We start from the raw sequence: 22223 nt of genomic DNA on the forward strand, positions 1-22223 counted from the left end.
ACTGAGCTGCCAGTCAAGGAAATAGAAACTGCAAGCCCCACCCTCTGCTGCCCAGGATCCAGGCCTCTCCCTTCAGCAGCTCCCCTCGGCCACAGTTCCTCCCCAAAGAGCCCAGACCGCCCCCCTGTTGACCCGGTGTGGAGCAGAGTCCCTGTTTGTCCAGCGAGGTCTCTGACCTGCTCCTGTGGTTCCTGGAATCACTCCTGCCTTCCCCGCCCCCAGGCAGAGGCACAGACTATGTGAAAATCAGATTTTTATTAATGTCCAAAACTGGGAAATTCCACGTGAAAGCGAAAGGAGAGTGAGTCGGTACAGCCGAGGGTGGGTGGGCGCTGCCCGGGTGAGGCGTGAGGAGGGTCACGGGGTCTGAAGGCAGAAATGCAGAGGAAGGACGGGGGAGAGGACGGCAAAGGGGGCCGTGGGCGTGACTAGAGGGGCAGGAAGTTCAGATCGCCCTCCAGGTGCTGCCTCAGCCAGGGCTGCAGGCGGAAGAGGCTGACGTGAAAGTCGCGGAGCAGGAGGACCTTGCCTCTAGGGAGTTTGTTGCAACGGAGGGGGTTGTTGAGACCCCAGCTCACGAGGCCCACCTGGAAGAGAGAGCATGGACAGGAGGCGGCCACAGCCCCAGCTCCCAGCCCATCCTCCTGGCTCCTGCAAAGGCCTCCCTGGTCCCCCCGTGAGGCCCAGATCCTGTAACCCAGTCCCCACCAGCTTCCCCTTCTCTCACCTGAAAAAACCTGAATCTCCGCTCAAGGAAAACCGCTCCTCCAGATTCTCCTGCAGAAGGAAGGGGCAGGCGATGCGCTGACTCCCGCTGCTCTGCTCGCATCAGCAGGGCAGTGCGCCGTCCTGGCCGCGTGCTGGCCACGGGCCCTGGGGCCTGCCTGCAAGAATGCGGGGGGGGCCGGGGGGGGGCGCTCACCCTTGCAGGGATTGTCATCTTTCTCCATCCCACTGCACAGGAACTGGTCTGTCACCACCTCGCTGACATCTGTCAGGTTGGGGAACGTGGTTTTGTCTTGGCCAACGACCTCAATACATCTTGTCCACTGCAGTAGGAGTGGAGCGAGAGAGAAGGCTGGATGAGCAGCAGGGGGCCTCTCTCAGATGGAGAAAGCAGCCAGCACTGCAGGGGCAGACAGACACTCTGGGGGACCCGCCCCCGCAGCCCAGACCTGAGCCGCTCACCTCTGTCCCTGTCTTGAGGTTAATGTTCAGTGTGTCCCCATTCAAGGCCACAAAATGCGCAGGAACGCTCAGCTTGTTCAGAAGTTCGCTCTCTACAGGCAAGGAGAGGGGAGGCTGGTGCCGGCCCCTTCACCCGGACCCGGCTTCTGACTTGGGGACTGGAGCACAGCCATGTCCTCACCCCAAGCCCCGGCCCCAGCTCTTCACACCTGAAGCCCCAGCTCTCACCGTGGTCCCGGCAGGTGCTGCCCGGGGGTCTCCGCAGGGCCAGGTTGGCCCCCACCGTACAGGGAAGGCAGATGGGCCTGGGGAGAAGCGGGGGTCACACAGGCCCATGCTGGGTGCCCCCTCCTCCAGGGCTCCCCAGAGCTCTGCCCCAGGTGCCAGCACCTGGCATGGGTGGACATCTTCACTTTCTGGGCCAGTTTCAGCAGGGCGATGTCGTCCCCATAGAACTCCCGGATGCCCTGGTGCCTCTTGGCAAAGACATCAAAGTGTTCGGAGATCACCACCTGCTCAATCTGGAACTCCTTGCCCAAGTGGGAGCTGGGATCCCCTGGGAACAACGTGGCAGGTTAGGCCGGGCCAGGGCTCCTGAGGGGGCAGGGGCTGGGCACAGGGTGGGGCCTTCCTCACCCACGATGACCCTCCACAGGGAGTGGTCCTGGTCAGCGTGGCGGAAGCAGTGAGCGGCCGTCAGGACCCACTGGTCGGAGATGAGGGCCCCCCGGCAGGTCTCCCGGCTCATGGGCTGCAGGGGAGCAGGGGGTCTTCAGGGACCCTCGCCCATGGCGCTTCACTGTGCGTCCCAGCCCCAGCCCCGGCCCTCCTTCCCTACCTTGATAGTGACATGCCAGGGTGTCCTCTCCTGGGCGGAGGCGTTAGCTGACATGTTCCCCACCCCACATATGGTGTCTATGAGCTGGGAGACATCTGTGGGGTGAGGAGCCGATGGGGCAGGAGACGGGGAGGGCACTGTGAGCAGGTTCCCAGCGGCCTCCGCCCCCCTCCCCCAGCTCCTCCCCGCCCCCCTCCCCCGGCTCCTCCCTGTCCCCCGCCCCCGGCCAGGGGTGAAGGAAGACACTCACCCAGCATGTGCTCAAAGACCTGGCGCAGAGCCTTGGCGTCCTGCAGGATGAAGGCGTGCCTCTCGCCGTCCTTCTTGGAGGCCAGCTCATTCAGTTCTCGCCAGTCCACATCCAGCTTGCCCACCCCGATGGCATAGATGTCTGACGGGGGAGGAAGCCACCAGAATCTGTGGCTGGGCCACCGCGAGGCAGGAGGCGGCGTTTAGGGCTCACTGTGCCTGCAAAGCCCTGCATGGCCCCTCCGCCCGCCCTGTCTGACTGCATTTCCCTCCGCGGCTCGCCCTCCAGCCCATCCAGCCCCACGGCCTCGTGAAGCCTCGTGCCGCAGGCTCTCCCACCGCAGCCTCTGCACAGGCGCCTCCGCCTGGCCCACTCCCCCCCAGGTTCCCCACTTGGCTCCCTTCCTTACCTTTTTAAGTCTTGACTCAAGCATCACTACCCGGCTGTCCTTCCCGCCTTGCGTCTGAAGGCGCAGTGCCCTGCCCCCCCTGCACCTTAGCCCCTGTCACCAGCTACCGTGCCCTGGGGATTCTTTATCTCTCTTGTTTTATGCCCACTGTGGGTAACACTGTGTCCCCCACAAGAGTATGTTCAAGTCCTAACTCCCAGGACTTGAGTGTGACCTCGTCAGGAAGTAGGGTCTTACGGATGTGAGCTAGTGAAGATGAGGTCGAGCTGGACGAGAGCGGCCCTGACCCTGACCTGACGCTGGGTCTTCGCAGAAGAGCGAAGGGATGTGAGGACGGAGCAGAGGCCGGGTACCCGCCTCAGCCAGGGCCCTGGGCCCCCAGCAGCCGGGAGAGGCGAGGAAGGACCCTCCAGGCCGCGCACACCTGGCATTTGGACTTCTAGGCTCCTCAACGCGGGAGACCGAACTTCTGTTTTTTAAGCCCCTGGGTTTGTATGCTGTGCTGCACCAGCCCTGGCAGCCAGCACTTTGCCTCCTAGAGCACTGCCCGCGCGGCTTGTGTCTGCTTCGCCCTTAGAACAGCGCCCAGTCCTGGCGGCTCTGGTCCACGACTAGGTAAACACGGGCCATGGCCGTCGCCTGGAGGCGAAGCACGGACCTGGCCTCCTCCACCCCGAGGCGTGGGCGGGCCTGGAGCCCTCCCTTCCCGAGAACCGTGCCCCCCACCCCACCCCACCCCCCCACCCCACCCCACCCCCCCACCCCACCCTCCCTCCGCACGCTGCCCGCCTGGCCCCCTTCTGCTCCCAGAGGGCGGTGCAGCGAGAGGGGGCGATGCTCAGACCCGGACAGAGGGCCCCCTCAGGCAGCACCTGCGCTCAGGCCCCGAGCTCTCCGTTTCCCTTCAGCTCCTGCTTGTTCGGCGAGGTGGTTTTGAGCATTTCACCCTGGCCCAGTGGCGCTAAGGCCTGAGGGATGGGGTTTGGGCTCTGCCTTCGCTGGGCCAGAGTTTTTAAGAGGAATCTGCTCTCCACGGAGGGCCAGGTCAGGGCGAGGCACACGGACGGGGAGGGGGGGCATGGGGCGCTCAACGCCTTCCCTTATCCGGTGCTTCTGTCTGAATTCTGTTCTGGTCAAAGGCCAGTGCAATTTGTATTTCGCCTGAACCTGAGGAGTTGTCCGTTAGCGCCTGCAGCTGCCAACGCTTCCCTGGCTTATCTGCACTGCTCCCGGGGCGCCAGGGACAGTCCCCAGCAGGCCCGCCTCTTCCTCCTGGAGAGGCTCCTGCAACTGTAGAGCGTGGGAAAGCAGGAGGAGGAGGAAGATGGCGACCCCGACACACTGCTTCCCTGTGTCCGAGCATTCGCCCCTGTCGGCCTAGAGGTCCCCTCTGGCAAGTGAAGAAACTGCCCACAGCCTCAGCTAACCCAGATGACACCAGGCAGACACTCGGCCACCTTCACACAGAATGACACAGAGCGGTGGGGGGGTGGGGGGGCGCCTCCACAGAAAGATGCTGGGACCCAGGCTGTGGGCCTCGTACACCTGGGGGGCGGTACAGCCGGGGGCAGGGGTGGGGGCTCACCCAGGTAGTCGCTCCTCCTCTGGTTGATGTTCAAGACCTCTTTGATATTGTCAACAGCTGGCTTGGGCGAGCCCCCGATATTGGACTTTCCTGGAACAGGGAGGGAAAGACTTGTTCGTCTGGTGGATCAGGACCCCGCGCCCAGGAGGAGTGGGGGAGGCATCCCCGGGACCCGCAGCCCCTGCACGTCTACCGAGTTTTACTGAAAGTCTGTGTCGCAGGCACTGGGCCCCGAGCTCCGTTTGCTTTATTTCATTTAATTCTCACGAAGCCCCAGGAGGGGTGGGTACCCTCATTGCATAGACAAGAGCACAGTCCTGATGGGTGGCATAATGTGGGCAAAATCAAGCTCGATGACAGAGCCCAGATCCACGGCAGAGTCACCGCCCGAGGCGCCGGGACCTCACGGGTCCGGAGCCGGTGACCTCCAGGTAGTGACAATAACCAGCATTATAATCACAAAGCACCTTTACGCAAACGACTTAAATTTCTCTCCACAAAAATTGTGTAAGGAGCGGAAGGCAGCTAATGTTTCCATCACTGTTGTCCTCGCCATCACTGTTGTCACTATTTCTACTTGGTAAGTAAGAAGCAGGCCAAGTGGCCCAGGGAGAATCAGAATGCAGGTCTTCTGACCCCTCCATGATGCTCCTGCTACTGCGCCAGAGACGACGTCCCCCACAGAGACGATGTCCCCCACAGAGACGACGTCCCCCACAGAGACGATGTCCCCCACAGAGATGACGTCCCCCACAGAGACGATGTCCCCCACAGAGACGATGTCCCCCACAGAGACGATGTCCCCCACAGAGACGACGTCCCCCACAGAGACGACGACCCCCACAGAGACGACGACCCCACAGAGACGACGTCCCCCACAGAGACGACGACCCCCACAGAGACGACGTCCCCCACAGAGACGACGTCCCCCACAGAGACGACGACCCCCACAGAGACGGCGGCACGCACCGTCTGTGAGAAGGATGATGGCGTGCCGGATTTCCTTCCAGGCCGCGGTGCTCATGCCCAGGCGTTGCATTTGGTTATTCATCATGATGTAGACACTGTGTAGTGCCTTATAGATGTTGGTCCCGGTTCCATTTTCATGGTCTGCAACATGCAAAGAGAAGGGGAGTAGAAATCACCCTATTTCCCCAACAGCTGGAGATAAATTAGCCGCTGGTTTGAGAAGCCCAGACCTTGGGTCCCAGGTGGGGATCTGGCACGTCGCCTGTTCAGGCGTTAAGAGCCATTCCCCTTAGACGGGCTCATTGCATGACCGCAACCCAAGGCCACGCTAATGTCCCCGGATGCAAAGATGGGGCTTCCAGATGCAAACTTGGGCGTTGTTAGCGTCTGCAGCCCACCCTGCGGGAGTTTACCACGACCAGGGAGACGAGCACTGAGCCACGAAAACCAGGCGTGTGGCTCTGGCATCGGGAGGACCAGGCCTGTGCGACACCCTGGCCGTCCAGCACATTGGAGGAAGGCAGGGGCTGGCGGGGCGGGGACCCCCACCTGAGCCTGAGGAGCCAGAGCCCTGAGCCTTGGTTGCCGCCAAGAGACCCCGTCTCTCTAACTTGTCCAGATGGGTCTGCTGCGGACCCCCCCGCACCCCCGCTCCCACCTTCATCGGACGACACCACACCTTTATAGTTGATGTTTTCCAGATGGTAGATCACTTCAGTCCCGTCCCGGGAATTGTCATCCAGGACAGACATGATGATTTTGGGCTTTGACGCAAAGGTGATGATGGCGACACTCACATTGATCTCAAAGCTGAAGATCTGTGCAGGGGAGGGAGAGGCAGGAGGCAGCGATCAATGATTCTCTCTCATCATTGATGTCTCTCTCCCTCTCCCTTCCGCTCCGACATCAACCACAATCATGCGGGGGAAGACGCTGCGGCCGGCAGGAGCTCCGGAAACCGGTGTTTGCTGACCATCTGCTCGCGTTGAAGGGCTCGCTCCTCTTTAATCTTTTTTTTATTGATTTTAGAGACAGAGGGGAGGGGGGAGATGGACGTGTGTCCCACCCATTGCCACACCCATCGGCTCCTCCGTCTGCGCCTGGAGACCAGCCTGCAACCTTGGGTATCGGGATGATGCGTCAAACGACTGAGCGACTGGCCTCATTTAATTCTCCCAGAAACTCTGTGCGGGCAGGAGGCCCTCCTTTACAGGCGCACACTGAGGCGCTGGCCTTCCCCGGCTCACACCACCAGTCAGAGGCGGAGGGAGGGCCTGAACCTGCTGGTGCAACCGGGAGGCTCCCAGTGGCTGTAGTTTGCAGCCTCGGGGCTCAGTGAGTGGCCCACGTTCAGGTCCTAAGAGAGCCGCTGAGGAACACAGAGCCTCTTCCTCTAAAATGTCGCGGGAGGAGCGGCCACATCTACATCAACAACTGTGAGAAGCAGACACCAAGCAAACGTGGGCAACGACTAACCCACGGCTTCCAAACGCTCCTGTGTGCGCATCTGGCTAGCAGGGGCTTGGGGCACAGCCCCATAAAGGTATATGTGCTTGGAAACTGCACTCCTATTCATAACGTGTATCACTGTAAACACACAAAATACTGAAATGTTTTCAAATTATTAAATATCAAGCTGTTGATTTAAATGAAATGGGTCAGCAGGGATACCAGGACTTTTCTGCCACACCCAGTGGGTTATCTGTGCACCCCTCTGGGCAGACCCCTGTTCTAGAAGACGAATTCCTGGAAAGGGGGCCCCGTGTTGTTCATCGTTGGTGTCCCCCAGCACAGCACCCAGCACCCACTACGGTGCCGGACACATAGTAGGTGTTTGTGGAACAAAAAGCATGACCCTATACATTGAAGCACGGCTCCTCGTGGAGTGGGGAAGCCTCCTTGAAGGAGGTGGGCCGTGAGGGGTCTGAGCAAGGGAAGCTCCGCACGGCGCCTGGCCCCTGACCCTGTCCACCATGAGGGCGGCGCTCTCCTGGCCCTGACCCTGTCCACCATGAGGGCGGCGCTCTCCTGGCCCTGACCCTGTCCACCATGAGGGCGGCGCTCTCCTGGCCCTGACCCTGTCCACCATGAGGGCGGCGCCTGGCCCCTGACCCTGTCCACCATGAGGGCAGCGCTCTCCTGGCCCTGACCCTGTCCACCATGAGGGCGGCGCTCTCCTGGCCCTGACCCTGTCCACCATGAGGGCGGCGCTCTCCTGGCCCTGACCCTGTCCACCATGAGGGCGGCGCTCTCCTGGCCCTGACCCTGTCCACCATGAGGGCGGCGCTCTCCGGGCCCTGACCCTGTCCACCATGAGGGCGGCGCTCTCCGGGCCCTGACCCTGTCCACCATGAGGGCGGCGCTCTCCTGGCCCTGACCCTGTCCACCATGAGGGCGCTCTCCGGGCCCTGACCCTGTCCACCATGAGGGCGGCGCTCTCCGGGCCCTGACCCTGTCCACCATGAGGGCGGCGCTCTCCTGGCCCTGACCCTGTCCACCATGAGGGCGGCGCTCTCCTGGCCCTGACCCTGTCCACCATGAGGGCGGCGCTCTCCGGGCCCTGACCCTGTCCACCATGAGGGCGGCGCTCTCCTGGCCCTGACCCTGTCCACCATGAGGGCGGCGCTCTCCTGGCCCTGACCCTGTCCACCATGAGGGCGGCGCTCTCCGGGCCCTGACCCTGTCCACCATGAGGGCGGCGCTCTCCTGGCCCTGACCCTGTCCACCATGAGGGCGGCGCTCTGGCCCTGACCCTGTCCACCATGAGGGCGGCGCTCTCCTGGCCCTGACCCTGTCCACCATGAGGGCGGCGCTCTCTGGCCCTGACCCTGTCCACCATGAGGGCGGCGCTCTCCTGGCCCTGACCCTGTCCACCATGAGGGCGGCGCTCTCCTGGCCCTGACCCTGTCCACCATGAGGGCGGCGCTCTCCTGGCCCTGACCCTGTCCACCATGAGGGCGGCGCTCTCCTGGCCCTGACCCTGTCCACCATGAGGGCGGCGCTCTCCTGGCCCTGACCCTGTCCACCATGAGGGCGCTCTCCGGGCCCTGACCCTGTCCACCATGAGGGCGGCGCTCTCCGGGCCCTGACCCTGTCCACCATGAGGGCTCCTGGCCCTGACCTGTCACCCATGAGGGCGCTCTCCTGGCCCTGACCCTGTCCACCATGAGGGCGGCGCTCTCCGGCCCTGACCCTGTTCCACCATGAGGGCGGCGCTCTCCTGGCCCTGACCCTGTCCACCATGAGGGCGGCGCTCTCCTGGCCCTGACCCTGTCCACCATGAGGGCGGCGCTCTCCGGGCCCTGACCCTGTCCACCATGAGGGCGGCGCTCTCCGGGCCCTGACCCTGTCCACCATGAGGGCGGCGCTCCGGGCCCTGACCCTGTCCACCATGAGGGCGGCGCTCTCGGGCCCTGACCCTGTCCACCATGAGGGCGGCGCCGGGCCTGACCCTGTCCACCATGAGGGCGGCGCTCTCCGGGCCCTGACCCTGTCCACCATGAGGGCGGCGCTCTCGGCCCTGACCCTGTCCACCATGAGGGCGGCGCTCTCCTGGCCCTGACCCTGTCCACCATGAGGGCGGCGCTCTCCTGGCCCTGACCCTGTCCACCATGAGGGGACCTGTCCCCATGAGGGTGGCTCCGGGCCCTGACCCTGTCCACCATGAGGGCGGCGCTCTCCTGGCCCTGACCCTGTCCACCATGAGGGCGGCGCTCTCCTGGCCCTGACCCTGTCCACCATGAGGGCGGCGCTCTCCGGGCCCTGACCCTGTCCACCATGAGGGCGGCGCTCTCCTGGCCCTGACCCTGTCCACCATGAGGGTGGCGCTCTCCTGGCCCTGACCCTGTCCACCATGAGGGCGGCGCTCTCCTGGCCCTGACCCTGTCCACCATGAGGGCGGCGCTCTCCTGGCCCTGACCCTGTCCACCATGAGGGCGGCGCTCTCCGGGCCCTGACCCTGTCCACCATGAGGGCGGCGCTCTCCTGGCCCTGACCCTGTCCACCATGAGGGCGGCGCTCTCCGGGCCCTGACCCTGTCCACCATGAGGGCGGCGCTCTCCGGGCCCTGACCCTGTCCACCATGAGGGCGGCGCCTGGCCCTGACCCTGTCCACCATGAGGGCGGCGCTCTCCGGGCCCTGACCCTGTCCACCATGAGGGCGGCGCTCTCCGGGCCCTGACCCTGTCCACCATGAGGGCGGCGCTCTCCTGGCCCTGACCCTGTCCACCATGAGGGCGGCGCTCTCCTTGAAGATGCTGAAGTCTTCCTCCTTCACGCTCTGAGAGGCGTCCAGGAGCAGGTAGAGGTTCAGGTGGCCAGATCGCTGGATTTGGATTTTTCGGCCCACGTTTTCTGGATGAAATATGGAGGGGGAACTCATGTCTTCCCCCACCCTGCTCTCTTGCCAAGGCCTCCCCTGCAGTCAGCTCAGCCCTGCTGCGCCCAGAGGAGGCCGAGCCCCAAGCAGCCTGCCCAGCCGCCTGCTGCCCGCCACCAGCACTCACCCGTCTTCTTCTGGGTGGGATTGGTGGATCCAAGCAGGTGGGACAAGGAGGTGCCCAGCGCAGGGGCCACGTCCTCAGGAAAGTCGTACGAGTAGGGTTCTGTGGGAAGAGCCACTGGGGTCAGCGTGGAGCCGGTGCCGAGAGTCTCCGGACGGGCAGGGCAGCTACTCACGGCGGCAGATGGGCTCGGTCCCGCTCCAGACCCCACTGTCCTGGCACTCCCGCTCTGTCGACCCCGTCAGCACCAGATTCGAGGAGCAGCGGTAGTTGACCTTGTCCCCAAGGCCAAATCGGGACCCGGTCCGCACCGAGCCCACGGGGATGCCTGGGCTGGGGCAGTGGCCGGCTGCGAGGGAGCAGAGGGAGATGGAGTAAGCAGAGACCCTCCGGCGTGGCCCCTGGCCCTGCTCACTGCCCTCTCCCTCCCGCGCCCGGCTCCAGGCCCCAGAGCCTCTTGGGGTCCTGGCGGGTGTGGATGGGGCCTTCAGGAGGGCCAGACATTCCAGCTCAGCGGCCTCCCAGTCCCACCCGGGACTCGGGCTGCATCCACCCCAGAAGCCGGGGCAGGTGCCAGCAGAGAAGCCCATCTGCAGGGGGACACTGCTCTTCCTAAGCCACGGGAGTCAGCACCAAAGAGCCGGCATCGCTGGATGTGGTGGAACGCCCGCCCCTGCGCGGGGACCGCTCATCCCACCCCAGACCACACGCTCCAGAGAAACAAGGGCACGAACGTCAGGCACAAGAACGTTCGCGGAGCTCCACTCGTGGCCGCCACCTGGACGTGACCCGAGGCCCAGCTGCAGGATCAGGCGTGACCTCTCACAGGCCCGTGCAAGGGGCTCCACGGCAGCGAAGAGCAGACTGCGGTGCACAGAGCTGCGCGCGCCCAGGCGACGCTGGCTAAGGGCCGCCAGGTGCGCAGAGCAGCCTGTGACGCCTCCTCCCGGCTGAGCTCGAGGGAGCCCAGCGAAGACGGTCCCGCGGGAGGGCGGGCCTCCTGGGATGCGGGCGTGTCCTCGCTCCAGTGGCGGTTACGTGGGTGGACACGTGTGTAAAAATTCATCAAGCTAAAAACTTAAGATCTGTAGACTTTACTGTAGGTAGATTTTGCCTTCATTTTCAAATAGATTATACTTATGTTTGAATGAATGGCTACTTGGCAGAGTCAAGCTGCATGCGCCGGAGCTGATGGGGGGGCTGCTGGGGAGGCCACGGTCCTGCCGTCTCATGGACTGTCTCCTGGACTCTGTGCCCAGAACTCTGGTCCAGGAAGCTCCCAAACCCACAGGGGCATGTGGCTCCAGGACGCCCGGGAGCCCCACTCTGACCAGCAGAGCCCTCTGCGTGCTCTGGGACGGTAATAGCAGTGGCGTGAGGCAGTGTACCAGGCACGTACCAGACCCCGAGGCTGTTCTAGACGCGTACTAACGTCAACTCACTCCATCCACACGACAACCCCACTTATCCTCTCAGTTTTCACCTGTGAAACGAGGACAGCCAGCACCCTTACAAAACCCATTTTACAGATGGGAAAACTGAGGCATAGAGAGGTTATATAACCTGCCCCAAGTCTGTCAAGGTCAAAGCCAAGCTTGGAACCCAACCGGGTTCCAGAGGCAAGGCACGTCCGCACAACGCTCTCAGCCTATCCTCTGTCCTCAGTCCCGTGGGGTCTGACTACCAAGCAGGCTTTGAGGCTTCTGGAAAAGCCGGACAGTGTGCAGGGCCTTTATGTCGGAGCTGAAGCTTGGAGCCAGCTGCCTTGGCCCCCTCCAGGCCGGTGATGTGGGGCCTGCTGGTCTCAGCTGACCAAAATCCAGGAATATTACTTTGACCCTCGGCACACCAGGCCCCTGCCCCACAGAGGCTCCCTGGCCACAGCCTGGCTCCGGGGTTCCTGGAGGTCCCAGCCCCCCCACAGCCATCAGCCAGGCCACTCACCGCCATTGTCACACACGGCCGTCTCCCCATCCCACATGCCGTTGGGGCGACACTGCCGCACGGGTGAGCCCCGCAGCACGAAGCCGTCCTCACACTCGAAGCTCAGGTTGCCGCCCACGGGGTGGGACCCCAGCCGCGGGGTGTACATGCCATTCTCGAAGGCCACCGGGGCGGGACAGCGAACAGCTGCAGAGAGAGGGGTGCTGGGGATGGACCGGGAGCCCCTGGGCTGGCACCACGGGGGCGGCGTTCGCCCTAGGCGTGGGGACAGCCCCTGGCTGCCTGCAGGTTAGGTTGATGCCTGTGCAGTTGCTGCTGCTGGCAGTTGGGTGAACGCTGGTGGTCTCACACCGTTCAGCCACTTCTCTCAGCTGCTCCCTCCCCCCGGGGTCCTCGCCTCCCAGGAGTGGGCAGTGCCATGCGGCCAACTGTTAAGTATTTTGGAAAGCGTCCCTGGCCCGTAGCCCCCACAATCTCCATCAAAGCCTGCCTCGCCCCAACTGGTTTGGCTCAGTGGATAGAGCGCTGGCCTATGGACTGAAGGGTCCCGGGGTTCAATTCTGGTCAGAGCACATGCCCAGGTTGCAGGCTTGATCCCCAGTAAGGGGTGTGCAGGAGGCAACGGATCAATGATTCTCTCTCATCATTGATGTTTCTATCTCTCTCTCCCTCTCCCTTCCTCTCTGAAATCAATAAAAAATATATATATATATATATATATATATATATATATATATATATATATATTTTTAAAATTTGTTTAAAGCTTGCCTCCAATACCCTGCTATGGGGAGTGACGTTCTCCCGCTACTTTGCAAAGCCCTGTGGAGAGGCTTCGCCCTCCCTCCCACGCCGCCCAGGCGGGCTAAGACCCACATCCTAAATAGAGGTTCCGCGCGCAGGGCACCCTGGGCGAGCTGGGGAGCCTCACGTTTGCAGACCGCCTTTGCCACCGGGCTGGATCTCGGGGTCTGCCAGCGTCCGCTGCTCAGGCACAGCCTGGATGTGGGGACTGGGTACCGGCCCAGGGGGCAGGAGTAGACGAGAACACTCCCAGGGGCCCAGCCGCGGCTGAGGGTGAAATTGCCCCCGGAGATTTTCACGTTCTGAGGGCAGGAGGGTGCAGCTGCAGCCAGGCCTGTGGGGGGGGGCCAGACGCAGAAATGGAGAAGAGGAAGGCAAGGTAAACCCTGGCAGAAAGGGAGAGCAAAAGAGACTGTTTCCAGCGTAGACACCCGCCGGGTGGCGGTGGCCTCCCCCAGGACCCTCCCGCCCCGCCCCCACCCCACCCGCTCCCTGGCTCCCTGGCTCCCTGGCTCCCTGGCTCCTACCTGGGTACAGGAGCAGCAGGCAAAGCAGAGCCCTGAGTGAGCCCATGGTGTCCACCTCGGGGCCGCAGAGCAGTGAGCCCGGAGAGGGGAAAGGTCAGCTGACTTCCCGAAAACCAGCCCTGGCTCAGAAAACTAGGGAGTGGCAAGGGGGGTGGCCTCCTGCCGGAGAAAACAGGCCGGGCTGGGCGCTGAGCTGGGGGCGAAGCCTGTGTCCTCCTCCTCGCGTGGCCTTGGCAGCTCCGCCGGCCTCACCTCGGCGTGGGCGCCCCCGCCCCACGCGCACGCGGCACAGCCACGCACACACACTCTGGCACGAGCCGTCTGAAGGGCACAGATCCAGCCACCATCCAAGATGTTGCAAAACCACTCGCTCAGTTTCCGTTTTCTGCTGGGCTTCGCCCGCCATGTGGCCTGGGCTGGGGCCGTCTTCTGGGACATAAACCTCCAAGAGATTGAGACGATTTTCTCAGAACTTCTTCTTTTGTTTTTTTCCAAAATAGATTTTTTTCAGAGCGGAAGGGAGAGAAAGAGAGACATAGAAACATCCATGATGAGAGAGAATCATTGATCGGCTGTCTCCTGCACGCCCCACACTGGGGATCAAACCCACAACCCAGGCCCTTGACCGAAATCAAACCCAGGACCCTTCAGTCCACAGGCCGACGCTCTATCCACTGAGCCAAACCAGCCGGGGCCTCAGAACTTATTTCCCCCTATCATTTTTTGTTTTTGTTTTTTATTTTTATTTTTTTACAGAGAGGAAGGGAGAGGGACAGACAGTTAGAAACATCGATGAGAGAGAAGCATTGATCAGCTGCCTCCTGCACACCCTCCACTGAGGATGTGCCCGCAACCAAGGTACATGCCCTTGACCGAAATCGAACCTGGGACCGTTCAGTCCGCAGGCTGACGCTCTATTCACTGAGCCAACTGGTTAGTGCTATTCTTTTTTGAAAAAAATTCTTTATTGTTTAAAGTATTACATGTCTCCTTTTTCTCCCATTGACCTCTCCCCGGCCACTCCCACCCCCAGCACATGCCCTCACCCCCTACTGTCTGTGTCCGTGGATTAAGCTCATATGCACGCATACACGTCCTTTGGTTGTTTTCTTACCCCCCGACCCCCGACCCCCGCCACCACCGCCTTCCCTCTGAGGTGGGATGGTCTGTTCGATGCTTCTCTGTCTCTGGATATGTTTTTGTTCATCAGTTTATGTTGTTCATTATCTTCCACAAATGAGTGAGATCTCAGAACTTCTTGATACATAAGGGCAGGGACGACCTTTTTCCCAGAGAGAATCTGGCGACAGAAAAAAACAAAACCAACATTTTGTTTTAGAGACTGGAAAACTTTGTAGAACATTTTTACAGAAAGTTCAGTAGATACAATTCCCAACTTATAAAATAAATGTTGGGTGGGTTACCCACAGGAGCAAACGTATTTGGGGGCTGGGGGGTTGAACCAGAGCTGCGCTGTGGGCAATGCAGGAAGCAAAGGCCCTGAGCAGTGCGCAGCCCCCAGAAACCTCTCTGCTCCGTCACGCTATGCGAGGCAGAAATGGAGAGCATCAATCAAAGCAAGAGGAAACATTTCCCAGGGATCAATCAAGTTTGTGAAAACGCTTCTGATTTACAAATAACTCCTCAGAAACCACATGTACGAGGTGGGCCCCCACCCCTGACGGGAGGCGGGAAGGTGGGCCCCGGGACCCCCTGATGGGAGGCGGGAAGGTGGGGCCCCGGGACCCCTGATGGGAGGCGGGAAGGTGGGCCCCGGGACCCCCTGACGGGAAGCGGGAAGGTGGGGCCCCCCGGGACCCCTGACGGGGGGCGGGAAGGTGGGGCCCCCGGGACCCCCTGAGGGGAGGTGGGAAGGTGGGCCCCGGGACCCCCTGACGGGGGGCGGGAAGGTGGGGCCCCCGGGACCCCCTGAGGGGAGGTGGGAAGGTGGGGCCCGGGACCCCCTGACGGGGGGTGGGAAGGTGGGACGCCCCTGGTTGTGGGGGTCCCAAAGCTGCTCTGTGGCAGAGCTGCTGGTTCCTCCCCCAGACCCAGCCTCCGTCCCCTCCTCTGCATGGAGGGACTTTAGCCTGGCCGGCCGGCTCAGTGGTTGAGCATCAACCTCTGAACCAGGAGGTTATGAGGGTTTGATTCCCGGTCAGGGCACATGCCCAGGTTGCGGGCTCCATCCCCAGTGTGGGGTGTGCAGGAGGCAGCCCGCTGATGTCTCTCTCTCATCATTGTTTCTATCTCTCTCTCCTCCCTTCCTGTCTGAAATCAATAAAAAGACATATTTTTTAAAAAAATAAGTAAATAGCCGAAACCGGTTTGGCTCAGTGGATGGAGCGTCGGCCTGCGGACTGAAAGGTCCCAGGTTCGATTCCGGTCAAGGGCATGTACCTGGGTTGCGGGCACATCCCCAGTAGTGGGTGTGCGGGAGGCAGCTGATCGATGTTTCTCTCTCATCGATGTTTCTAACTCTCTATCTCTCTCCCTTCCTCTCTGTGAAAAATCAATAAAATATATATTTAAAAAAATAAAAAAATAAGTAAATAAATAAAATAAATAAAAATAACCCTGATGGTGATGTGAGAACAACACCCAGGGGACGACAGAGCAGACAGAGGAGCCTGGGTCCCCGACGCAGGCGGTGTCCCTCAGCCCTGCCCACCCCTTCAGTTGTAACAAGCGAGACATGACCTGCCTGGGGGTGGGCAGGAGACGGTCACCGATTTTCTGGCTCTGCCTCCTCTCAGGCACACAGCAGGAACTCCCACCACTGGCTTGGCCAGCGAGGCCTGACCATGGGTGGCCTGTGTCAGTTCTCGGCGCAGCTTCACAAGCAGCAAGTGCGCCCGAGCCTCCCTCGTGGCCGCGTCTGAGCCGGCGCTGCACCAGCCTGGACCCCTGCGCACCAGGAGCAGAGCCCTGCCACCTCAGCGGAGAGGTCGCGCCGAACGAGCCGCTGTGGCTGTGAACCAATCGTGACCGGCGCCGCAGGGACAATGCACCAAAATGTAGGGCCTAAGGAAACGAGTTGCTCTTTCTTGTGACTCTGATCTGTGGGCCGGCCAGGCAGTTCTTGTGCTGGGCTTGCCTGGGTCACGCACGCAGCTGCAGCGGTCGAGGGCTCGGCTCAGGGGGCCGTGGGACAGCTGCCGCTCGCCCTCGGGGCCTCCGGCCGAGCCCCTCAGGGGTGGCTCTCGGGGCAGCATGCCAAGATCCCCAGCACGAGCAGCAAGCCCCACGACGCTGTCCTCAGAAGCCGCATGACATCACTCCCACCGTGTTCTGTTGGTCAGCGCATCCCAAGGCCAACCCAGATTTAAAGGTGGGGACCCTGAGCCCTAGCCGGTTTGGCTCCATGGGTAGAGCATCGGACTGCGGACTGAAGGGTCCCAGGTTCGATTCCGGCCAAGGGCACATGCCCAGGTTATAGGCTCCATCCCCAGGAGGGGGCGTGCAGGAGGCATCCGATCAATGATTCTCTTTCATCATCATTGATGTTTCTATCTCTCTCTCCCTCTCCCTTCCTCTCGGAGATCAATAAAAATATGTTAAATAAAATAAAAATAATTCCAAAAAATAAAAATAAATAAAGGTGGGGGACACTTTACCTCTTGATGGGAGGAGTGGCAACCTCACATTGCACAGAGCGCGCACGTAAGGCCGTAATCTGCCAACGACTATAGTGACCAGACCTGGGGCTTGTCTGCTCCGGGCACAACGAGTCCTCAGGACTGAGTCCTTCAGCGACTGGCTTCCGGCTGCCTCTCTAAGCCACTGCTACAGACAACTGCGTCCCCCAGAATTCACGCGTGAAGCCCTGACCCACAATGTGACTGTATTTGGAAATTATCGAGCCGATAGAGAGGTAATTAAGGTTAAACAAGGTCATAAGGGTGGGTCCTGCTCTCCCCCCACCCTCTCCTCACACCTCCCTCCCACCCCGTGTCACAGAGGAAGGCCCATGAGGACCGCCTCTCACGAGAAACGGCTCATGCCGACGCCCTGCTCTCGGACTCCCAGCCTCCAGAACGTGAGAAAGAAATGTCTGTTGTCCAGGCTGCCTTGTCGGTGCTATTTTGTTTTTGGGACTCAAGCCAACTAGTACACCTGCCCGATTCATATCTAATAACGTCTTCAAAAGAAAGGACCTTTCTTTCATGCGTTTCCCCCAATATTTGTTGAGTTAAATAAACTTGGCAGAGTGTGTCCGAACCCATTCCACCTTCTTCCTTAAGCAATAAAGCCCCATTGTCCGCTGCGCCCGCAGCCTGTGCTCCGGGGAAAGGGGTGAGCTCCTACCTTTTCTTCTCCCCTTCCACCGGCTGGCATGCAACCGAGACCCAGGGGGCCGTGACACGTTCACACTAGCAAAGCAGCTACATTCAGCAAGCCCTGCTCCCCAAGCCCTTAGGCGACTGTAGCTGCCACTCTCGCCTGGTCTTAGCAGCCAAACCTGCATCTAACAAAGATGCTTACTGGAAGCCAACGCCAGGACACGTGTTTACCAGGCTTTAACCTAAATGGCCGTCATCAGGAGAAGCCAAGCGCAGGGACCGAGCTGAGGTAGCCGCCGACTTTGCTCTGGAACCAAGGCCTCCTCCTGAGCAGACAGCGGGTGGGCGAGGCGCCCTGGCCGGCGGGGCGGAGCTGCTCATCGCATCCTTGGGGAGGCAGGGTCCTCCCATCTGGCTCGCCGCAGCCTGAGAGCTGGTTCTTGCCTGCTTGGCTGGAGCAGGTCCCTGTCGGGGCTGCATCCCAGTCCCCAGGACGTGGATGAAAGCACAAACAGGGGACAAGGACCGACGTGGAAATTCACCCACTCTCTCACTCATACTCCGTGGGCAAAACTTGACTATATGGGAGGCTGGGGAATGTGGTCTCTAGTTTGTCTACCATGTGCAAAGCCAGAACTCCAGGACCACGCAGGAGGGAATGGACCAGAACTCCAGGACCACGCAGGAGGGAATGGACCAGAACTCCAGGACCACGCAGGAGGGAATGGACCAGAACTCCAGGACCACGCAGGAGGGAATGGACCAGAACTCCAGGACCACGCAGGAGGGAATGGACCAGAACTCCAGGACCACGCAGGAGGGAATGGACCAGAACTCCAGGACCACGCAGGAGGGAATGGCCCTGGGGAGACAACGGGCAATGTGCACGCGAGGGCCACTCTGCTGGAAGCCGCCCAGGGCAGCACCGCCCTGTGCGGTGGCAGAGCAAGCCGGACAGAAAGCCGGCGGTCGCCGGCGGGGGTCCGGTCCCAGCTCTCCCTGGGGCCTGCCCAGTGCGGACGGACCGGAGCCGAGCCCCTGGGCCTGCGGTACCAGGTCCTTCCTTCCCTCCCCACGCTCCCACACAGACGTTCAGTGGACCCCATTTGCTGAAGGTGACCTTGGCTTGTCCAGTTTTTACATCACTAAAAAGCCTGGCAAATGCAACCTTTGTTTTCCTCCCACGAAGGGAGGAGGTAAATGATGCCTAAAACAACAGACCTCCACTCCTGCTAGCTTCTTCCCTCTTGTCCAGATTCCTTCTCATCGGTTCGAGGTCTCTAATATTTACTTCCAGGGACCAATTCCAAAGAGAAGAAATCAACACCCCACCATCTGCAACTCGCCCCCCCAGTCACCGGCTTCGGAAAGGAAAAGATGGCCCGGCCAGTGTGGCTCAGCGGTTGAGAGTCAACCCAGGAACTAAGAGGTCATCGGTCCAATTCCCAGTCAGGGCACATGCCCGGGTTGGTTGTGGGCTCAGTCCCCAGTAGGGGTATGTGCAGGAGGCAGCCGATCGATGACGTTTTTCTCTCGGTGATGTTTCTATCACTCTATCCCTCTCCCTTCCTCTCTCTCTAAAAAAATCAGTAAAAAACATACTTTTAAAAATAAATGAAATAAGAAGGAAAGGACGGTGTGATGGCTTCTCGGGATGCCTTACTGCTCCCACAGGGGCTCATCGCCTCGCTGCCGAACATGTCCTAGAGGGCGGCAGAGGAGACAGGCAGGCCGTGGGGATGAGGTCTCCACTGGTCACGGTCTCGTTTCCAGTCTGGACACTTAGACAACTAGCATCTGCCTCCCTCAACCTCCCAGAGCAACCCCCAGTTTTGGAAACCAGGCTGGCCTGGCCTGGTCCCCAGCCTACGTGTGATGCGAGCTGAGGCTTCAGCGGTCCTGAGCGAGGCTCTCTCTGTTCACAGTGGATCTGTCCTTGCCCCATTGACGTCCCTTGAGCCTCATCGATCTATGTCACTGACTTCCAATAGGAGCCCCTCTCTCTGTCTGCTTGCGGGTTCCTCTTGCGTCCTCCACCTGTGCTCAGAAAGCTGGAAATGCCAGAGAACTGCGGCCCCTGAAGTCAGCCCTCACCCTGTGGCCGCATGGAATGGGGGTATAGCCACGCCGGCTCCTCGCCCCCCCCCCCCCCCGGGGTCATTCTGATGTGCGCGCCCTGCACCACTCCAGGGATCCTCACTGGGACTAATCTCACTCACCCATCACAGCAACTCCACCTGACGGCGCCTTTCCTTCCTCACCTTCCCGGACCACGCCCCAGAGGCACTAATTGCACTTGAATCCTTGTCTCAGGACTGCTTCTGGGGGAAGAAGACCCCCATCGACAGGAACGACTATGCCAAACACCATCCCAAACGCTTTGTATGTAGGCGCTCACTTGACTTTTACGACAGGCCGATGACGCAGGTTTTATCATTAGCCCCCCTGACAGATGAGGAAACCAAGGCACAGAAATGTTAAATGCCCTGCCCCCGCTCACACAGGCACCGAGTGGCAGAGCTGGGATGCAAACCCGGGCAGCGTGGCTCCTGAGCCTATATTCACAGCCCTGATGCTTTGGTGCCTCTTCCTACCTTCTCTGCGTGGCTCTTCTGAGCTCCCTGAGCTTCCCTCAAGGCACAGCTCCACCCCACCCTTCTGCATCGTGCCTTCCCAAGCCCTCTCTCCCCTAGGTGCTTGCCTCTTTCCGCCACATCTCCTGTAACACCTTATCCTCCATTCTTCTCAAATCCCTCATATATATATGTTAATAAAAGTGTAATATGCTAATTAGACCAGACAGCTGGATGACCTTTGGGACGAAGCTGTGGGGGCGAGGCAGAGGCGGTTAGGGGTGATCAGGCAGGCAGGCAGAGGGGTTAGGGATGATCAGGCAGGAAGGCAAGCAGTTAGGAGCCAGAGGTTCCAGATTGCGAGAGGGATGTCCAACTGCTGGGATTGGGCCTAAACTGGCAGTCAGACATCCCCTGAGGGGTCCCAGATTGTGAGAGGGTGCAGGCTGGGCTGAGGGCCACCCCCCCAGGCACAAATTTCGTGCACTGGGCCTCTAGTATAATAATAATAAAAGGCTAATATGCAAATGGTCATCATGACCTCACACGTAACGACTGATCAGCAGGGGGCAGGGCTTGACAGGGGACCTGAGGCTCACGTTCCCCACCCGGTGGGGCTTGACGGGGGTGGGGCCAGCCGGGTCTGGGTCTCACGTGATTTTGAAGCGCACAAAGTTGGACAGGGACTTGACTCTGTGTCCCGCAGCGTGCCCCAGACTCTGACAGGAGGGAGATTTTCATATACATTTTACTAACTTTCTTTCATCTCTGACACTTCTATTATAGAGAAAGGGCAAATAGCAATATGAAAATATTTCCTCTAATTAATTTCCTTTTTATAAAAAATATATTTTGTTGATTTTTTACAGAGAGGAAGGGAGAGGGATAGAGAGTTAGAAACATCGATGAGGGAGAACCAAGATGGCGGCATAGGTTAACGCCGGAGTTTGCTGCTTTGAACAACTACTTCAAAAGTGAAACCAAAAAACGGAAGGGACATCACCCAGAACCACAGGAACGCTGGCTGAGTGGAAGTCCTACAACTAGGAGGAAAGAGAAACGCATACGGACACTCAGAGGAGGCGCAGTGCTGAAGTCAAATTCTGAGGTGCGGAGTGCGCGGAGCGGGCTGGCGGCGGAGGGCGCGGTTGGCATTTTCAATCAGGAGGGAGTCGCAGAATCTGAGCTCCAGGTCCCGGCGAGTCTCTAGCGACCCAGACTCAAACGGGAGAAGCGGGACTGTCTGGCTTCGGTCAGAGCGAGTGCAGCTTTCTCTCTGAGCTTTGCAGCGGGTGCTGGGACTCAGAGAGGCAGAGCCCCTGGGGACAGGACTGAGAGCCGCCATAACTGCTCTCTCCGGCCCACCCTGTTGATCCTGTGCGACCCGCCCCGCCCAAGCCCTGCACACAGGCATTTGCCGGATAGCCTCAGGCAAAGGCTAGATTAGCACCTCCCTAGAGGACAGAAGTTCTCTCACTGCTGACACAGCTGACTCTCATAGCCACTTGGCCTGGAGGTCAAACCCTCCCTGGAATTAGCTACAACAATCAAGATTTAACTATAAGACTGCGAACAAAGACCACTAGGGGGTGCACCAAGGAAGCATAACAAAATGCGGAGACAAAGAAACAGGACAAAATTGTCAATGGAAGATATAGAGTTCAGAACCACACTTTTAAGGTCTCTCAAGAACTGTTTAGAAGCCGCCGATAAACTTAATGAGATCTACAAGAAAACTAATAAGACCCTCGATCTTATATTGGGGAACCAACTAGAAATTAAGCATACACGGACTGAAATAACGAATACTATACAGACTTCCGACACCAGACCAGAGGAGCGCAAGAATCAAGTCAATGATTTGAAATGCGAGGAAGCAAAAAACACCCAACCGGAAAAGCAAAATGAAAAAAGAATCCAAAAATGCGAGGATAGTGTAAGGAGCCTCTGGGACAGCTTCAAGCGTACCAACATCAGAATTATAGGGGTGCCAGAAGATGAGAGAGAGCAAGATATTGAAAACCTATTTGAAGAAATAATGACAGAAAACTTCCCCCACCTGGTGAAAGAAATGGACTTACAGGTCCAAGAAGCTCGGAGAACCCCAAGCAAAAGGAATCCAAAGAGGACCACACCAAGACACATCATAATTAAAATGCCAAGAGCAAAAGATAAAGAGAGAATCTTAAAAACAGCAAGAGAAAGAAACTCAGTTACCTACAAGGGAATACCCATACGACTGTCAGCTGATTTCTCAACAGAAACTTTGCAGGCCAGAAGGGAGTGGCAAGAAATATTCAAAGTGATGAATACCAACAACCTACAACCAAGATTACTTTATCCAGCAAAGC

At 59.7% G+C, this 22223-nt stretch overlaps 1 protein-coding gene across 1 annotated transcript; it reads right to left on the minus strand.

Moving 5' to 3' along the window:
* Positions 1-236: 236 nt before the first annotated feature.
* C2 (complement C2) lies at positions 237-13236 on the minus strand. The gene is made up of 18 exons (XM_036356449.1): positions 13017-13236; positions 12617-12823; positions 11686-11871; positions 9917-10090; positions 9745-9843; positions 9459-9592; positions 5919-6057; positions 5240-5380; positions 4271-4360; positions 2277-2417; positions 2027-2121; positions 1825-1939; positions 1579-1744; positions 1417-1493; positions 1189-1280; positions 923-1049; positions 728-777; positions 237-587 (listed from the first exon to the last, which is right to left on the minus strand). Exons 1-18 carry the CDS (start codon positions 13060-13062, stop codon positions 429-431), a joined length of 2238 nt encoding a protein of 745 aa, XP_036212342.1. The 5' UTR covers positions 13063-13236; the 3' UTR covers positions 237-428.
* Between the last annotated feature and the right edge of the window lie 8987 nt (positions 13237-22223).

This window comes from Myotis myotis, unplaced genomic scaffold (assembly GCF_014108235.1).
Source record: "Myotis myotis isolate mMyoMyo1 unplaced genomic scaffold, mMyoMyo1.p scaffold_m19_p_26, whole genome shotgun sequence".
NCBI lineage: Eukaryota > Metazoa > Chordata > Mammalia > Chiroptera > Vespertilionidae > Myotis > Myotis myotis.

What these genes read in the sequence shown, in the direction of transcription:
- C2 (XM_036356449.1), bottom strand. Translation starts at nt 13,062, where the DNA reads ATGGGCTCACTCAGGGCTCTGCTTTGCCTGCTGCTCCTGTACCCAG. An exon ending in GGCAAAGGCGGTCTGCAAAC is followed by an intron (nt 11,872 to 12,616) that starts GTGAGGCTCCCC and finishes CTCTCTCTGCAG; the next exon opens with CTGTTCGCTGTCCCGCCCCG. An exon ending in CCTGGCATGTCACTATCAAG is followed by an intron (nt 1,940 to 2,026) that starts GTAGGGAAGGAG and finishes GCTCCCCTGCAG; the next exon opens with CCCATGAGCCGGGAGACCTG.